Below are 19,982 nucleotides of genomic sequence, written 5' to 3' on the forward strand. Positions count from 1 at the left end.
AGAAAGGTTCTGTGAGGAGCTCCTTCCCCTACACAGCCCTTTGTCGGCCCCTTAAACCATGGGGGTGCCAGGCTTTCCTTTCTAAGGGAATTAACAGCCTTTCCTCTCTGTGTGCCCATGGCAGAAACTGCGATTCTGCCTCCAAAACTGCAGAGAACAATTTCTCACAGCCTGCAGAGAACAATTTCTCACAGCAGCTGCCAATGCCCAGAACTCTGCCACGTGCCTCCTGCGGATGGACGTCGACACACAGCAGGGGTGAGTTTGGTTTTACAGGGAAGAGGGCCAGCACAGGATTTCTCCAGGAGCAATGTTGCCCCCACCGAGAACTCGGACTGCCCTGGCAGTGCCAAGCACCTCCTGCAAACTGGCATCAGCAAACTCAGGGGGTGAGTTTTTCTGTGCAGAATTCTCCCAGACCAAAGCTGAGAGCATCTAACCCTACCTACAACTTAGCTGGGTCTAAAATTTACAACCTTTGGACTGGCAGTGTGGGACCCGACCTGCTGTGCCACCGCTGACCCCTTTCTAAAGCATTCCACTGCAGTCCTAAAACTCTGCCTTCTCAGAGGGTGTTTCCTCTGACCCTGACCATAATCTTCAAAATATGCTAAAGAATCATAGAATGGCTTTGAAAAAGCCCCAACAATACCCTGAAAAGTCGCAGAGAAGTCCCTTCCAAAATCCCCTAAATACCTTTAAAAGTCCTGGAAAAAAAAACTCAAAAAGACGTGCTCAGTCTCCGAATTCTACCACTTGCTCTCTAGCGCTCAGCGGGTCTGTTGTTCTCTGAGGGTTCTGTCATTGTCCTGGTGTGTGAGGGTTGATGTCTGGTCTTGCTGTTAGGGTTGCTGTGTTGTGCTGCTGTTGTGGGAAAAGGTTGTTTTTAGGGGGGCTGGTAAGGCTGAGGTTAGGGCTGGGGTGAGGGGGTGGTACAGCTGTACCCTGTACCCCTGATCTCCACTGGACTGTCCAGCCCTCAAGCCCTCTCCCTTTACCCAACTGGTCCCTCTGCCCCCCAGCCCTCAGCTCCCATGTGTCACCCTTAACTCCTGAGAGTTGGTTTGGTACCTTGAAATTTGGTTTCCTATTATTTTGAAACTAGGTTGTTCTGGTATTTTAAAATGCAGTTTTTTATAGGCTGGTTTTTCGGTACTTTTTTAGGCCAAGTTTTTAGTTTTGTTTTTTTTTTTGGCTGGGAGTTTGGTGTTTTTGTAGGCTGGGCTTTTAACATTGTTGTAAACTTTGGGTTTGTTATTTGAAAACCTGTGATTGGCAGGGGTTTGGTGCACCCAAGTTCAGTGTCCTGATTTCATTTAGCTTCTTCCACTAAAACTAACCTAGCAGGGGATCTATTAAATTGCAGGATATACTATGTGACGCTTCCTGAAATAGATACAAATTCCAGCAAAGCCCACCACCACATTTAGAAACACTTCAGCAAAATCTTTGGAAAAGCAAAGCTGATGTCTGGTGACCTGGAGCTCCAGAGGATTGAGAGAAGCATGGGGAATGAGCAGACAGTGAACAGTTTCCACTGCTTTTCCTTCCAACTGCTACTGTAAGTGTAGCTTCCCTGCAATTTCATGTCCAGCGTGTCTCTTCCAGGCTCAACAGATGAACAATCGAGTACTCCAGGACTGGAGAGAGGGTGTCATCTGCTACTTGGCTACAGCTCCAGGAGGAATCTGTAACATACTGATGTTTAGAGTAAAGGCCTAAAATCTGTGTCTTCATGACTGAAGAGAAAGAAATGCAATGGGAATCAATCGAACGAACTTCACATCTCCCACAGCCCCAGCAACCTCTGCTTCGCTTGACTGGCAGAGGTGGGATGGGGAGCTGCTCTGAACAACAGAGGCAGCTTCACTCAGCAGAGGGAGCTGTATGCCTGAGATTTTTTGCTTGTATGTTTTTAAAGGCTATTTAGCGGTTTACTGGGATTTTTCATTGAGTCATGACCCCTAAAATCATGTTATAGCACACCTGTGAGTGCTTGGGACTATTCAAAAATGCAAATAGCAGAGGGAAACTCAAGGTGATCCCCTCTTTCTGTCAGGATGCAATTGTGCACTTTTCCTGCCTTTCCTGCTGTGTCACAGAGGGCTTTGTGTTACACCTAGCACCAGGGCCACTGGAGCAGCTTTGGGTCCCGCAGTGACACTGTCTGCTCCGTGTCTCCTTGAGAAGCTGGCCTCGGCAGGGCAGCAAAAGACATTTCTGCGGGAGCTTTGCAGAAGCAGGGCAGAGAAGACTGTGTCCTAGTGGTCTCCACCCATGACAACAGCACTTTGACTACAGCAGACTCAAGGACCCTGGCTTCTTTGACATCTCATCCAACTTTTCACTCACTATTTTCAAGGACTCTCAAATGCCCAGATCATACCACAGAAAATTGATAAACAGTGAGGAATAAATACAAACAGGAGCATCCTAAGGCGGCACTTGACTCTGGCTTCTGCCATTCCAAACTCCTGTCAGAGGCATCAAAAGGAATTTGAGCTGACCGCACAGCATCTTCCCTGCTCCGGCCCATTGTGTGCAGCACGGCCAGGTATGGCAGAGTCACAAAAAAAATGCAATCTTGATTCCTCCCAAAACATAAGGCCAACCTGACACAGGATTTCTGTGAGACCAGGAATTTGTGTGCACAGATTAGTCTGGGACAGTGGTTGTAACTGCATCTCATTTGGCTGCACTGCCCTCATCCAGAGGGAAGGCTGCTACGAGCCTCAGCCGACAGTATCTTGCTGCAGGTATCAGGCTTGATCTGGCACAGGACTGGGAGATATCCATGTAGGCGGCCAAGGTTTATTAGAGAAATTGTTAAATTACAATGACTTGTATACAAAGATAAGCTGCAGCACCTTCTGAAAGGCAAAGGTGTTTCTGACCCATAGAAACTGATACAGGTTACCCAGACACCAGTGACTACAGCAGGCTTGACAGTAAATAATGATCACCTTGCAGTTAATCTTAGTGGAGTCACGGTTTCTTCTAGTGTACATCCAATGGGATGTGTACATCATCTCAGCACACAACTACTACCTCCTGCCAGCTGCCTTTCTGTTGCCATCTATCTCAGCAGCATCTCTTCTGTCCCCACTCCATCCCGGGAGCTCTCCGCTCCCTTGTTTGCTGTGTTTAAACATCCAGAGCAACACATCTCTAAGAAGCATTTCTGAATTCAACATAAGGCTGCTCTTATCTTTAACTGGATGGGGGAATAAGAAGATGCAGAACTCAACTCTGTTATTAGACCTTTAAACTGAAATTAAGAAGAAAGAAAATCCCAAAACAAAATCAATGTTCATTTCTCATGGAGAATTCAAACCCTTCACTAGCATGTTCTTAGGAATGTTTTTTTTCTGCTTGCAACACTTAGCAATCACGGAGGTGTATCCCGGAGCACCATGGTGTTGTCCTGCTGGTGAGATGATCCGTCAGAGGGCCACACAGACCAGTGCTGCTGTCCACACAGCCAGCACAAAGCTGGCAGTCAGTCTTGGTATGGGGTGAGGGCGCGGGGATGGGGTGCCTGAGGTGCAGGAGCAGACCTCATAACGGTTCTTCGAGCGGCTCTCGTCATGCTGTCCCGGCCTGGAGCGCGCCCCAGTCCTGCTGCTCCCGGCTGCCTCGGGGGCGTCAGCCTGCATGTCAGTGCACACCAGCCAGTCCCTGGCAATGGACTGTGGGTACCCGGGTTGCACCTCCAGATCACTGTCCAGCACCTTCCAGTACTCCTTGCCCTTGAAGAAGTAACTTGCACCTGCAAAGAGACCAAAACCCAAACACAAGGTGAGTGGCGGTGGATGGCGTCCCAGAGAAAGGTCAAAGGAGCACTTGGAGCAGCAGAGGAGCGTTCCCACCCCAGCTGAGGCCCAGGGAGCAGAGGCGCATGAGATATCACTGCTTGTTGTCAATATCCCCTCTCGCTGCAGGAGGGATGCAGAAGGGAAGGTAACTCTGTGCCTGCGCAGGATCTCTCACCTCAGCCAGGAGCCACCAGCAGTTGGAGGTGGATGGGGAGCTGTTGCCTCTTCTGCGGTGAGTCCTGGAGCAGCTATGCCTCCCAGTACTAGTGGGTGTGTAGGGTCGAGGCCCTGTGAACCCACAGCTGGACACATCATGCACTACTCTCCTTCGGGCATGGTAAAACTGGAGACCCCACTATTCATTAATGACTTGAGGTGTGTGCTGCTGACCCTGGGCTCAGAAAAATTGCTGAGCCCAGCTTGACAGAGCCCTGGGAACCTTCTGCTTTCAGGTGCACGTTTTCCACTCTGAACTGGGAGGCTGTGAATTCTCTAAGCAGGCCCCATGCTCAGGAGGATTCCTACCTATGGGAATGTCACTCTCAATAGCTTTGGAAATTCAGCTTGAAAAGTCTCTGGAAGTAGCCTTCCTCTCTGCCTGGTTTAGTGATTGCTACTACACTGTTAGGTCACCAGTAAATAAACCCTGGAAGTACCACCTTGTTGTGAGCAAATAGCTGATTGTGACAAAATTTTTGTGGTCTTTTCAGGGGAAAGAAACCACTGAGAAATCTCATCAGAAAATAAGTTGTAACTCTGGGAAAACATCTTTAAAAGTATTTTCTGTCTGCATCCTCATATATGCACCTAAAAATCCAATGACAACAAGACCGGCAAGGACCAAATCAGCCCATAATAGGATAAAAATCACTGCAAAACAGTGACATCACATGTCACCTGTGTTCTTTTAATGAAGTGCAATAATTATCCCCCCACCTTATTTTTGGTGCCTGTTTAAAATTACAAAGTCCTCTGGTGAGCAGTATGGAGAGCTCCGGCTGGAATCACACCTCTCTCTTCAGCTTCCAGTCACCAGGAACATCCCATCAGGGGCTCAGCGTTTGTGTTGGCAGGCAGGGTAGAAGGGAGTACAGCTCAATAGAGCACTGATTTTCTTTGCTGTGCTTTTTTAAACTGCCATAAGGACTCACCATCTGACCACCTCATGGCATCATCTAAAGGGTTGGGTATTCCCTTCCACGGGACAGCCTCTGAAGGATAGCCGGGATCCATCCTCCGCTCATGGTCATCGTAGCACCAGTAGAGATTGTCCTTAAAGAAATAAGTCTTGTCATTGTGAGCCCAGGAGAAAGCAGCGTCGATTCCTCCCGGGGGCAGGCCAAAGTCCGAAATGGGGCGTGGGTACCCTTCTTCCACATTGTTATCTTTGAAGACCCAGTATCTGTCTCCTGTGGAAAGGAAACAAGCACAGAATAAAATCGCAGTCGTTGCACAGCCTAAACCAGTATTTCCCCACAGATGAGCTGAGCTAATGTTTTGTTATCTACTGCAGTGACAAAGTCTCGGGGCTGAGCTCTGGGCATTTAAAGATGGGAATAGGAAGGGGTCAGCCCATGGCTGAATGTCTGGCTTTGAACAGCTGCTTCTTTGTGTCAGGCTGTCCATGCACATAGCCTCTCTTTGCTGCTGAAAGCATGACTGTCCCAGGATATGACTGTCTCAGTCTGTTCCCTCAGAACACACTGACAGCATCAGTAGAGCTGTTACTTTTATGTATTTGATGGAGGCATTTGGTTTTCTGCCCTTTGCATTTCTGCCTGATATCCAAAGAAACAAAGCAGCTTTTGTGGGCAAACTGGGCATTTTCTGCAGACTATTTGGCTCCTGAGAAGCCAAGTGTGGTCCACTTTGGAAGGGAAATCACCACTTTCTAGGGCCAGATGGGCCAAGAGACCTGTGCATTATGAGGATGCACAGGGACTGGATACATCCCATACGAGCAGCTCAGTGCTCTTCAAAGGTCTTACACAGCTGCCCCCTTGGCCTGACCTTGGGAAGGATGGAACAAGCAAATTAACCCAAATGTCTCAATTTTTTTCACAGCTCTCTAACCACTGGAATAGTCTTTCTTCTTTTACAACACCTATTTAGGAACCTGCAGTGCCCTTTTGGGTATCGCATAGCCTATTTTAAGAATCAGAGTTTTTCCTCCCTTGGTTTTCTAGAATATCTGAAGGGGCCCTTAAATGCATGCCCATGTATCAGCAGCAGGACCTTAGAGGTCAAGGTAATTTGTGTTCTTTGATTTCAGTCCAGGGATCAATGAAATAGAGCTGGAGGGAGAGAATGAGTCGTATTTTATAGCTGGAAAGAAAATTCTGAGTTTGTGTTGGGAATTAGGCAGGACTAACACACAGAGAAAATGCATGTCTTGGAACAAGTTGCCAGCTGTGGCACATCTGGAATTTCAGCCTCCTTGGCAGCTGAGAGGAGCCCCTGGACCTGTGCTCTTGGTTGGTTGTCTGTTCATCCCCAGCAGAGAGAGAAGTGACTGAGGACCGCTGTGGTCTGCAGACTTGACTGGGAGGGTCTAGAGCCAGCCATAAGGCATGGCACACCCCTTAAGCTGGCCCCATTTTCTCTGGGAAAGCAGAGCAGGGCAGGCTGCCTGAGGCAGCTGGACACACGTGGCAGAGCCTTCCATATGCTCTTCCATGAAGAGATGTGGGGCTCAGCATGGCTCTGCTCTCAGCTGCAGCAGTCCAGGAGGGTGTCAGCTGCACTTGGAAAGGCCTTCTGCAAGCCTAGGGGCTTGTGTGGGACATGAGCCATCTCTCTGGCCTAGCTGGGGGAACTGAAAGCAAATTATTGCTTCCAGAAGTGCTTGGTTCAGCACTTCTCAAACCGATAATTGCGCCACGTTTCAAGCAGAACGGTCAGGAGACAAAAAGTAGTTTCCAAACAGGAAGAATGGAGAGCTGGGATGTGTTTAGCACTTCAAGGGCACAACCTTGGTGAAACAAGAGTCTTGCCAGGGTCTTGGGTGACATTGAGTGCATGGGTGGTGTCTAACCAGCACAGGTAGATGGTCTGTGGGGGACTCAGACATTTGTATAGAAACCAAGAGGTAAATTGTTCCTCCAGCTCTTCTGAAATAAAAGCTTGCAAGTTTTTTTTAAATTAAAAGAGAGAATTATACTACTAATTTTAAGAAAAAAACACAGTAACAGAAATATAATTATTAAAACCAAAGGTCTTCAGTTTCATTTTTATTTCCTCTCTGACTATTTCTTTTCTCAGCAACACATACTGAAAAGAGAACAGGTCAAAGGAGGAACACACCACCTTTGAGCATGTGTAGGGGTGGTTTTTGCTTGTGTTTCATTCTTGAAAAGCTCTTGAAAAGATTTCTGCTACATTTGGCTGAACTTTATCTAATATGACATTTCCCTCAGTTTCTGGGGAATGTGACCATTAACGTTTGCTTGCCCTCCCTGCCGGCTCATTTCTTCTGGCCTTGCTCATGGACAACAGGATTCAGACTGGCACTTGAGATGCTTAACATGTGGCACTGGTGTCTCCTGCCTAGCAACACATTCTATACCTCCAGCACCATGTTTGCTCTCACCTTTGAAGAAGACAATCTTGTGGTCGCTGGTTCTCTCGTAGACTGCATCTAGGCTCTCCAGGTTGAGCGGCAAGCCCCGCCAGAAACGGTGAATCTGAGCCGGCTGGAGGGAGACCAAGTGCTTATTGCGAGTCAGTCTCCAGAAGTACTTGCCTGGAGGGACAGACTGGACATTACTGAACCACACTCAACCCCACCTTCCCTGGGGGGTGAGTGTCAGGTGGGTAGCAGCAGCAGGAAACAAAGCGTGTGAGATGGGAGCCATGATTTAGAGCCATCCTGCTTTCCAGCAGCATCTGTGACTGCTTTCTATTTCTAGCAGTCATTAGAAGAAATCCCTTTCTTTTTTGGATGAAAATAATCCTCTGGACATTGTGCTGGAGCTGTTATACTCCTGGCCACAGCGTGACTGCTGAGCCGGGGCAGGAGAAAGGAGCCTTCCGTCTCCTCCCTCCCTCTCTGCTCAGGACCTCCTGCAAGCTGGTGGGACCAGGCACCGACAGCCTTAAGCAAGAACTTCCAAAAAAACATCCCTATTCCTCCTCTCCTGAAGCAGCCACAACTTCCTACACACAGTCCAGCTGCTTTTATGTTTGGAAATGTCTGGTATGTTACAGTGAAACACAGAAATACCAGATGGGTTGTTTTGTCATGAAGAAAAGGATTGAGAAAATAAAGGAGGAGGAAAACATCTGAATAGATCTGGAAGGCTTGTGGTGGGGAAGGAGGCAGTTAAGGACTTTGATACCATCTAGAGCTGCAGGATACTAAGCAGAGACTGCAGTCCTGTGGAGCTTCCAGGATGAATGTACTGGTGGTACCAGCAAATGCACTTCAACACCTGCAGCAGCACTGCCCCAGCTAGGAAAGAGTATTTCGGGGATTTCTGAAATATTTTGGATGTTGTAAAAGAAAACAGATTTATCCTTTGTGGGAAGGATGACAAACTTTTTCCTGCTGAAAGAGCCTTATATGGGATTTCTCGAGGAATCTGTATGGTTTTCAGGGGCAACTCCAAACCCAACTCTGTGTTGGCTCTGGGATTCTCAGCCTTTTTGCAGCACATTTCATGCTATGTTTTCTCCAAAGAGCTCCATGGAGTCATGTGAGCCACAGCAAGATGTTTAAGAGGCAACTCTCAACTTTGTCTTTTATTTGTTATTGCCCGTTAGAAATTATTGCACATTATTTGCATCTGGTCTTGCATTAATTTCTTGCATGAAAGCAATAGAAAACAAAGATGCATCTTCAGATTTCTATGCCCCACACACTCCAGATTTTTCTCCAGAGCTGGCAGATTGTGACACCAGCTTTTAAAATTTTATGGAAATCAGGTCTTAGGGTAATAATGCAGGACACAAAATTCTAACACTTTAACATTCCCAGAGAGGGAATTTTATTCTAATTATAAGGATTTATATAACATCCTTGTTCTTCTGCTCCAGTTTGTGTATTTGCTCTATCTTACTGAAACATAAATTAATAATAAATTCCAATATGGTGGGAATTGCCATAATTACAGATCCTTTAAAGAATATAAAAAATCCCAAGGATTCAAATTTGGTGGCTATTTTACATCAATGGAAACATATGTAATTAAATAAAGATGATCTCTGCATCTGTAAATAGCAAGGCACTAGACAAGGCCAGATTTCCACCTTTTTAGCAAGAAATACAGCCTAACTTAATTCATTCTTTAGCAGATCAACATCTGAACTTCCAAGTTTCCTGGGCTCATTGGAGACACAAAAGGAAGCCTCAGTACTGCTGACATTTTGTCCCTTTGGAAGTGATGGGCTCAGCAGGTGAGCCGCTGCAGGAGAAAAACCTTAAATCTACCCCAAAAGTCAGGAATAAATAGCCTGAGCTGTTGGTGACTTTGGTTGAGTTTTTATAAGCTATCAGGAAGAAGAAAGAAAATAAAGCACTTAAGTAGCAAGGAATGCTGAACAAGACAGCCCCAGTCTGCCCGGGCTTATGATCTGCCATAGCCCAGCCTGCTCACCAAAAGTGCTGGTGTTGCATGGATGATCATCAGCCGAAGCCAGATCCATGGGAGAACTGCTGCCACTAGCATGCAGGAATAATCTAAAAACCAGAATCCTAACCCCATATTTGTTAAAAAGCTCAATTTAAACCTTCCTCTGAGCTGAAAAACTGAACACAATGAAAACCAAGTGTGAGGTCCTGCTGCACCAAGATATGCGTGATAGGTTGAGGCAATTGCTTTCTTTAATTTCAGTTAATTTTGATCCCAGCCGTGTTCCACGCTATCCAGACTTCGGGTGCCTTTGGCAAGACTGCTGCACACACCATGCAGATGCACACACAGGCCAAAGGTGTTAAAAACTTCTGGAGTCTGTGGTGAGGCACCTACATCAAAGCAAGCGGTGATTCCAAAGAGCAAAGAACCCACTGTTGCCTTCAAAACAACAAGCCTATGAGGTCTGAGGAGCTCCAGTCCTGGGACCTTTGCAGTAGCTTCTTTCCATCTAGGAAACCAGCAGGACCAGCTCAGAATAAAATGCCTATCGAGGGACAAAGCTCAGCACTAGAGATTATTTACTCTGCCCCAGAGGTGACATCCCCTCTCCTTGGGGCACAGGACGGTTTGGGGGGCAACAATGGAGGCTGCAAATAAAGTGCTGGAGGCAGACATGCAGCTGGTATCCACTGACCCTGTGCTCTTTACATCTGCTTTTTGGCCTGCAATAAATATATCCAAAAATAGACACAGAGATGGATTTCCCTTTACTTCATCAGTTTTTTCCCTCTAAGGGACAGCCAGCCATTTATGCTGACACCAGTTCATGTCTTTGAGTTTCCCTTCTTAGCTGTGGCTTTTTGGAGCTGGCATCTGAACAAATAATGTTGTGGAACAGTCCCCATATTGTGCTTCCCTCAGGGCACAGGCAACGCCAAATTCTCCGAAGCCCTTTTGCTGTTCTTGCTTGCGACCCAAGGCTCACGCTGTGATACCCAGATGCCAGGATGCTGCTGCTCATCCCTGGAGAAAATGCTTCTGCTTACCTGGTGGATGGCTTTGGGGTGGCCAAATGGTGGCTAGGGATGCAAAGAAACACCCACGGGCATTTTTACATCTTGGAAATGTGAGAAAGCAAGCCCAGAAAGTCCAGCCTACAGAGGCTCTGCTCAGCTGAGAAGGTACCGATGGGATCCTCATCAACAGCTGGGCATTCTGGGAACACAGTGCCAGCAAGCGTTCGCTGCCACAAAACCAGATGGTCCTCATTTATGTACATACTGTCTTTGAGAGATGTATGGCAAGCAAAATTAGGGAAGGCGAAGCATGGGAGGAAAGGAACGCTGGAGCTATCCAGGAGGAAAGCAGTGGAGTGTTGTTGCTGCTCTGCTTATCCTTGGTTCGAGCTCGATTTTGACTTTTTGGTAGCACAATGATCAGATTTTAGTCCTTCAGCGGGCAGTCCAGTGTGATGGATCAGAGTAAAAACTGCTGTGCTGAATTGTCAGCAGTCCGGCCCCACAATCAGGTGTGAGATGCCTCCCTGGGTATGTGGGAGCAGACCACAAACCCCAGCCAGCTCATCCTCACCACCCACTCCAGCCTATTCCATACTGTCCTGCCTCTGCTGCTGCCACATCAAAGCCACCGCAGGGTGGCACAGACCCCTGGTGCTCACCTTTGAAGAAGAAAGCCTCTCCCCGGATCTGAGCCACTGCATCGAAGTGTGTGTTACACCTGTTGGGCACGTCCCGCCTGAGCCTGTGGAGAGATTCCCAGGTAGGCAGTGAGGGGCTGTGTCGCCCCCGATGCCTGCTACCCCACAGACTGAATCACCCCTGCTCCTGGAGAAGACTACAGGCTGTGCCCATCTGTCACACCTCATGTTCAAGCCCAGCCACGTGCACAAGGATTTCCAAGGCGAGCTCGGGCAAACCTCAGCCTGAAGACAGCTTGGGCTGACAACCCTGAGCCACCGGAAGCCATTGCTGGGAGTCGAGTGAGGACATGCTCTACATTCACCACCTCATGTAGTTGGTGAGAGCTGGCTTCCTGCTCCCAGTGGCACGGTGTGGCTCGGCCAGCTACCCCAGGGCAGCAGGACATGGAAATCAGCCAAGCAGCCTCTCACTCCAGCAGCTCAGGATGCCACTGCTCCAGGGCTAAGCTCCCAAGTGCCAGTGAGAGGTGACTGAGCTGCAAAGCAGAAAGCAGCTGAGCTTAAACAGAGGGACCTGGAGGAGCTACGTGATGTTCAGTGAAATCTACCTGGTGAAAGCTACCTGGCAAGTGGCAGCAGAGATATTGAGCTGCTTTAACAAGGTGGGTGGGGAAGGCACAGAGTATGAAGAACTGAGAGAGCCGCAAAGCCCACATAAGAAATAATGACTGATGGAGGAACAAGGAGAGGATGCAGTGAACACGCACGGAAACGCTCCTGTGGATGACAAGGAAGCATGAATCTATTCTGCGGATAGAAAAATTGTGCTGGGCTGCCAGCACCAGCTTCTTTGCTCTTTGACCACAAAATGACAGATGTGGAGGCAAACCCCATCCAGTCTCCCGGAATACAAGGCAGGAACAAGGGGATGACGTGAGCAAGTTTCCTGCTGCTCCTGCTGCTGGTATGAGATGGTGGCCTCTTACAACAGCAGGGAGAAAGGCTCCCTTATATCTAGGTCTAAACATGGCCATAAGGAGCCTGGTGGACAAGCGCCTTTAGAAGCTACATGCGGAGAAATGAAACTAATGGCATTCAGCATGTTCAAACAAAAGGCGCACAAGGTGAAGGTGACCTGCTCCATTTCTGCTGCTCTCAACTGGGGGGCTTTTAGTGTCTGGCAAAAATGTGTGACCATCACCTCCTGTCTTTTTGTTCAGTGTCCCTTCTTCTCTTAACTGTCCTGCTGTCTTGGTCAACATTTATTAATGAGCTATGTCTTGCACTTCCCTTAACGAAGCCATGCTGGTTGCTTTATGACACATGTAAGCAGCCCTTTGCCAATGTTAACCTGCATTGGAGTCAGACTATCAGTCCACTTGTTCCAATATTCACTCCCTCAGGTACATTAGGCAGTTGCTCACTGTGGAACAATTTAGGTAAGTTACACTTCTGCAATTCAGGATACTGCAGAGGAAGTTTGTTTAAAATTCCAGCAAGGATGAATTTACCTAAGGGTGATGGTGACAACTTTCCACTAATATGAATAAAAAATCTGAGTTTTAGCAAAATATCCAGAGAGAAATACCAAAGACAGAGTGAGCAGGAAAGATATGGATGAAACAGAGCTTCAGTACTACACATCCTTTGCAGGAAAGGAAGAATTTGACTTACGGGACAGTGGAGCGGTTCTCTGGCAGCTCTGGTAGGATTGGATGATCACCTGTTTTGCTTACTTCAGGCTTGGCTGTGGGGGACACAGATTCCCTGACTCCTGTGTAGAAAAAAAATGAGTAATAGGGAACACCATCCTTCCTACCAGCACCACTCACCCCAGAGAACGGCTATTCCAATGTGTCCTACCATGGCAGGAACAGGGTGTAGCCAGTTGAGGGACGCAAACTTACCATAGAGTTGCCAGATTCGGACTTTGTCCTCGTAAGGCAGGTCGTACTTCAGAGGGTCTCCCACTGGACCTTGGTAGTAGGGTCTCATGATAGACTCTATGGCAGAGATGTGGGTCAAGCCAATGGCATGGCCAAACTCATGGACAGCAACAGCAAATAGGTCCATCCCGTGAGTGTCTGGAGATAAGGATAAAATTGAAATAATGGTCACTAAGTGCTGAGAGTAATTGGAGGATTTGGATGGGCTACAGGGGCAGTAAGAGAAAGTGTAGGTTTATCTTGAATAAACTGGAAAGAAGAGCTTTGGAATAGGTAAAGTTTAAAAAAAATATTTTTTCCCAGTTAGGGAATGGGGTGGATCATATGAATATGGAAAGCAAGACTTCAGCCTACACCAGTCTGGGTATCACCCCTCTTATTTCCAAATCTGTCGGCACCTGAGAAAAAAAAAGGACTGAGACAGCAACCACATCAGAACCATTTGCTGAGTGGCACTAGAGAAGCTGAGCCAGAGCAGTCACTCCCTGCATCTCATGCCTGCTGCAGCTGCTGACACAGCCTTTGCATTGCCCAAAATACCAGATTTCTGCAGCGACCAGCCAGGAGCTTGTCACATCCTGTGACAATGAGCCAAGACATGAGCCGAGGAGCTGGGGAGTGCCGGCAGTGCCTGCCTGCCCACAGAGCTTTCCCTGCCTGGCCTTGCACGATGCTGCCCCGGCCAAATCCATCCCTCAGCCATCCTGTATGCACACAAGTGCAGGAATGTTCATCTGCTTACCAAACACCAACCTGCTCATCTCACTGATGCCCTGACACAAGTAGGTGACTGTGTCCAGCTTGTTTTTAGAGGATTTACCATCTTCTCCTGTTACACATCCTGTGCTGCAGCTCTTGTGTCTGCTGCCTTTGGCAAACACTTCGATCCTCACATGCCACAATGGGCATTAGGGAGACACTGTTGAACATCAATACCTCAAGCCTTTGATGACTTTTTTCCTTCAGTCTGGGCTATCACTACTATATTCTCTTTCCCCAAATTTCCTTACTTGCAATCCGACCCCCAGTGCCTCACACCACACCCACATACAGACCAATCCTATCTCCAGAGCCTGAGACACTCATGTAAGGGGTTAATGCTCATTTCCAAACATACACCACTGCTACCAAAGCAAAGGAGGAGCTGCTCCCAGCTGTATGGGACTGAGACTGCTCGGTGCATTCCCACAACCCAGCTCTAGACAGGCTGGACCGCAGGTCCATGTAATTTCTGCCCCTCTCTGCACAGCAATGTCCTGCAGAGAGATACCAGAGGACAGCAATGACTTTAAGTGTGGTTCTTATAAAGATCATGATGTCAAGTATTGTAATAAAGAAGCAGTGAGTTGGAAAGATCCCTGTGGGGCTCAGGGGAGCGTCACATTCCCTGAGAACAACTGGAGACAAAAGAGATGGCTTCTTTGCCATCTGAGATGGCTACTTTTTTGCACAAAAGTAGCTGATCCTACCTAGTCCTTAGTGGTCCTCACCAGGCTCAGGGTGCCAGAGCAGGGAGGAGATAGTTTTTGCGGAATTTTGCCTTTTCCTTCATGACTATTATTTACAGGGTCTGTAACCAGGCGAGATTTTTATAACCTGTGCTGTTTTCCCTGGCACTAAGAGAGAACAAGACATATGCTCTCTGACATTTTAATGCCAGACTGACAACCTTGGGGATATTTTTATATCACCTACCAAGTTGTTGTTTTTGAATCAGTAGAGAGAACAAAATAAATAAAAGATGAAGCTCAGATAGCTCCAAGATCTTCAAAATAGAGGGCAGATTTTCGCTGGCAGGCTCATCTCTTGGTGGAGCTCGGAGAGGCACCGCTGTGGGAGTGCTGGCTCTGAGCTCGCTCCTTCATTGGAGTTTGTTTCACAATAAGCACTCCCAACCACTAGCTGCAAAACTGACTCCATCACTAACACATTCCCTCTGGCAAGCTACTCACCACAGTGCTTGTCTCTGCCCTGTATATGTCTGCAGATCAAAACTGCTGTTTTTTTTTTTCCTTCCTGATAAGAGCCATCAGTTGGGGCTAGAAACATGAAACAAGGAGCATGAAACAAGAAGCAGATATAATTCTCAAGGATCAGCCTGTCCAGACCTTTAACCTTCATCTCAAGACCTCTTCCAGCACTCTTGGTGAACCCTTCTGCCCATGAACACTCAGGGGGATGGATGACAGGTCAGCTGGTGGGCTTGCATTAGCTTGTTTCAGAGAAGACAGGTTTAAACAAAGTCATTAAGCTGAGGCAGCAGGATCCCACTAGGAGGCTGGTGGAGGAGGTGGAATGAAAAATAAATTAGCAGCTGGTGGCTGCAGAGAAGACAATCTGTCAAAACACACCTGACACAAAGGCTTGGGACCTGATCCCCACAGATGGTTTTGCAACTGAGGAACACTTGCCTCTGATATTCCCTCTGCTAATTAAAATTCTGCTTTGGCCAGATGAGATGAAGATAAAAAAGAAAAGAACTGCAACTTGTAACCATCCTGATGCTAGGTAATAGACAGGAGATGGCTGGAAAAAACTAGGCCTTTTTCCCAGCACAACACAGAGCCCTTTATATGTAGGTCAGCTAACAGTATACTTTAAAAATAGGGAACTGGGACATGTGGCAGTGAAGGCACCCAAAACGTGTCAAAGTCAGAGAATGCAGTCCCCATCCAAGAGCTCCAGCAGCCGCATATCCAACCTGCAACCTTCCAGGTCTCAGAAGAGATGGGGACTGTGGTTGGGCGATGGGGAGCTCTGCAATTTCTGGCAGGATAAGGAGAAATATGGAGATGCCATTGAGGCATCCAGGAACATAAGAGTGTCCTCAACACTGCCTGGGTTGATTTTGCTAGCAAGAGGAATCAGATGACTTCAGGGATCCTGAAGCCTAGGGTGAAGGTGCGGCAGAGGCTAAACCACTCCAGCCACCCGAGCAGAAGAGAAAATTGTGAGCCCTCGTGCTTGGCTGCTGCTCTCCCACCCTGACCTACCTGATGATCGGAAGGTCCAATATTCATCATCGTCAAAATGAGTGTCCCCTGCTGTGTGATGGTCTCCGGGGAAGAAAGCGTGCGCCACCGTCCCACCAGGCCCGTCAAAGGGATAGCCATCATTGTGATCTGCTTTGGAGAAGTCTATCTGGATGTCAGCATTGTTTCCGGCCACTTCATGGAAATTCAGCGGAGTGATGTCACTCCAGACCTTCAGGGCATAGTACATCAGGGCTCGGACAGTGTCGTGGCCCAAGTGGGACTCTTTTGGGAAGGTGCGAACTCTGAAACAAAGAGGGCAAAAAAGAGGACGGGTCAGTAGCATGAAAGATCTCCAAGAACAATCAGAACTGGCTCTGCAGGTTCCTGGTGCCTCAGAGCCCCAGTGAGGACTTCAGAGCTTTTTGCAGTTTTGGGCTGAGCTGGAATGGAATAAAAGTCAATGTTTCCCATTGAAAAGTCAATGTATAACCCAACTTTGAAAAAGAATTCCTAATATTGTTGATTTAATAGAGGAGATGAAAAGACAAAGATGCAACAAGGCACCTTGGCTTCTAAAGCGGTATATTTAGATAAACTTTGATTGGCGATTTTGACAAAAATATACACGCTTTCCAAGCAAATGTACTGTTGATTGAGTAATTATTGACAAAAGCCTGTTTGGATGCCTTCTGGCCAGCTCTACCCCTGTAATAACAGACACTTTCTTCTTTGTGCACCAGCACACCAGCCGAAGTGTTTTTATGGTTTGACAGATTTTTAAAGGCTGAAGCAGCAATTATGACCACATCACTTACCCTGCTACATAACACGGCTGTGACAGCATCACTCGGTACCACACCACTTCCTATCACCAACGGGCAGTGATGACCTGACTACACTTCACGAGATAATTACAAGCATCAGAAGGGGAAGTCACACCACTCAAGCTCTTCCTGAATAGTGATCTGAGTGCTGGGAGACAGCATGGGTGTGAAAAGTAGGGAGCAACTTGCTTGCTGAGGTTGTGAACACATCCCACACCCTCAAGAGACACGCAGCCCAAAGCAGGCACCACCTTTGGGCCAGGGCAAAACTAGTCAGGGTTGAATCTCTGATTGAGGAAAAGGGGGTTTATGAAAATAAGCAGAAATCTCATTAGCAGTTCCTCTGAAGCACTTGGGATGCTCTTCCTTGAGACAGTGGGAATGAGTGGATGAATCAGGAAAAACACATCATAGCCAAATGAGAAAAAATCATTCGTACTTTTTCCTTTCCCTTGACTCTTTGGGCAAAGAAAAACCTTTTTGACTAATCTAAATGAGTTACATGCATGTAACACCAGATGATTGTAGGACTTCAAAGAAAACACATTTGTAAAGGAGACAGCACAGAGGTACAAACAGTAATAGCATGTGATTAGAAAATACAGTTTTCAAGGCAATTTTTAATTTATAGAAGAGATTATGCCCAGATGTAATCCTCTATAGTACAGAGATAAAGGCCACCTGGATTCCAGATAGTCATTAACTAGCTGCCTTCATCTTTCATAACACTCCTCAGGACTTAGGTAAACCTTTCGCTGCTTTAATTTCTACTAAGTCATTATACGTGTAACACGCACCATGTTTAGCCTAGGAATTATGACCTTTCTCCAGGATCATAGTGCCTAAGGCACAGAGTCACATTTAGGGACATTATCTGCTCTTTCCTTCCCAAGCCCTGCTCACCATGTGAGCTATTTTCCTTTCCTTTTCTTTCCAGCTGTAGAATGAGGATAATAAATCATATCTCCCTTTAAAAGGATGGTGGATAAAAAGCCCTGTCTAAAGAAACAAATATTATTAATATTCATCCCAAGATCTGACTCCAGAAGCATCAGATTGAGGCAGAAACAGAATCAATACCTATTTTACTTCTTCCAAAAAGTCCTACACCTCTGAGATGATCCACGTTTTATTCATATGCTGCAGGTGTAAGTGGAAAGTCTCTTATCCTTGAGTCATTATCACTGTCATGTTTTAAGAGAATCCCATCAGGGTTTTTTAATTCAGCATCTCATTTGATTGCTGGAACTCTGCTAATTGTTTTCAATGAGAGTAGGAAAAGAGTATTATGATGATAGGATGTTTGTTGGCCTTGTATCACCCAATTCCACTGAAAAGGAAGCACATTTCTAACAGCATGCAGATAAAAAACCTTCCTCCTACCCTAAATTATTATTATTAGTAATAGTAGTAGTAGTAAATGGTGTTTAGGTTTCCAGTGAAGAGAAGCACTCCTTCTTCTTGGATGTAAATCCCTTCTGAGATTCCCCTTACAGAGCTCAGATCTTTGGCAAAAGCCTAATGTGAATAATTGGAGAGAAAGCTCTCTGTTCCAGACAGCCTCTGCCAGCCAGAGGGAGGGTGATGACAACTGGACTGCTCGGTTCCTTCAGCCACCCCACCAACACTGCCCTAAGCTGTAGGCTCAGTAACATCCTGCTGCAAATCACACTCTGGGATGTCCTGAGGAGTGTCTATCCCTGTGGCAGATGGGGCTGCAGGAGGGAACATCAACCACAACACTGGAACTGGCAGCTGCCGAGCAGGATGTGGTGTTCAGGGACACAACTGGGATACCAAGGAGAAAAATCTCCCCTCTACGTTTAGTGCTCAGCCAGGCAGCAGCATTGCCATGCAGACAAATGAATGCTGACTCTCACACAGCGCTGCTAGTCCTTCATGTGTCCCCTGAGTCACCTCCTTTGCTTGACCCATCCCAAACAGACTTTGTATGTATAATGGTTAATAAGTAGAGACTAGAGAGAACTGATCTGCCTCTGTTTGCCGTTGAGGGGCACCCACACCTATTTTGATTTCTGATTTCCTTATTAGTTTTGTCCTCCAAAAGACAAAAGTGGGAGAGTATCAGTGATGGATGAGAAATCAATAGCTTGTTAATTAAAGCACTCTCTCACTTTCCCAGCCCTGACACTATGGCCAAATAAAATAAATGCAGAGAACTACCAAACACAGCAAGCTAAAGAGTGCTTGATAAACCCACACTGATTTTTCTTGGAAGGGGAAGGAAGAGGGGATGGTTGAAAGGGTAGATGCTTGCTGCCTTGGCAAAGATGCTTTTCCAGCTGCCCAAAGCCATCCATGGCGCAGCAGCCCTGAACCAGTGCTACCATGGCAGTGCTGCAACACTGCCATTGTCTGCAGGAGGAAAACAGCGGGTGTTGGAACCCTCCATCAACCCTCTCCCAGCAGTTAGACTATCAACCAAAAATGTTCAGTTTTTTCATTCTCCTGCCCTTTATCACACAGAACACCAGTCACCTCCAAGCCACTGTGCCTCTACACACCTACCTGCTCTCTGCCTCAGTTGCTCAGGGATTTTCCTGTGGGGGTCCCAGTTGCCTGTGACAGGGGCATTACAACAACCTAAAGAAGCCTGTCACTCACAGGTGACAGTCTGCCCCCTCTGGACACCTGTCAGCCCCAGACATGGGGGACAGAGCAGTCTGGGCTTTGGATGGGAGGTCCCCATGGCAGGATGCCACTGATTAAAGGAAGAAAGCAGAAGGATCAGGACCATTGTGGGGATTGGAGTGCAGAACTGAGAGTTATGCCACCTTCCTCTAGACTGCCACCCCTCCACGCCTGAGTAAATCCACATCTGGGCTCAGGCCATGGCACTCACAGCACAGCCAGCGGTGGGCACTGACTGACTGGTGTCACTGCTTCTCTGCCAGTGGGCTCTGCTCCCACTCCGGCAGTCCATGGCCTGAGCACCAGTGTCAAAGACTGCAGCTCTGATGAGATGGCACAAGGGAGTAGTCCTTAACTACAGACAGATGAAAGCCAGCTCAGTTCAGCAATGAAAGGAAAGAAGTGGGCAATTTTAAAAGCTGAGCTTCCATGGCTCCTCTTTCCCCAGGGAGCTCAAAGCATGCAGAGACGGGGCATGGGCATGGCCCTGCTGCTGCACTTCCCAGGACTGCAGGGAAACAGCAAGCACTGGGAAGA

General features: G+C 47.4%; 1 protein-coding gene across 3 annotated transcripts in view; it reads right to left on the reverse strand.

The window, feature by feature from the left end:
- Window positions 1-2,791: 2,791 nt before the first annotated feature.
- The window catches only part of MMP17 (matrix metallopeptidase 17), a 48,105-nt gene continuing 30,914 nt past the window's right edge, over window positions 2,792-19,982 (reverse strand). For all 3 annotated transcript variants that reach the window (XM_005494012.4, XM_074554683.1, XM_074554684.1), the window contains 7 exons: window positions 15,988-16,271; window positions 12,956-13,132; window positions 12,723-12,822; window positions 11,067-11,149; window positions 7,405-7,557; window positions 4,967-5,224; window positions 2,792-3,769 (listed from right to left, as the gene is read on the reverse strand). In XM_005494012.4, coding sequence (XP_005494069.2) covers window positions 3,444-3,769; window positions 4,967-5,224; window positions 7,405-7,557; window positions 11,067-11,149; window positions 12,723-12,822; window positions 12,956-13,132; window positions 15,988-16,271 — 1,381 coding nt within the window. In that variant the 3' untranslated portion in view covers window positions 2,792-3,443. The remainder of the gene's footprint in view (window positions 3,770-4,966; window positions 5,225-7,404; window positions 7,558-11,066; window positions 11,150-12,722; window positions 12,823-12,955; window positions 13,133-15,987; window positions 16,272-19,982) is intronic.

Source organism: Zonotrichia albicollis, chromosome 18, assembly GCF_047830755.1.
Source record: "Zonotrichia albicollis isolate bZonAlb1 chromosome 18, bZonAlb1.hap1, whole genome shotgun sequence".
Classification (NCBI taxonomy): domain Eukaryota; kingdom Metazoa; phylum Chordata; class Aves; order Passeriformes; family Passerellidae; genus Zonotrichia; species Zonotrichia albicollis.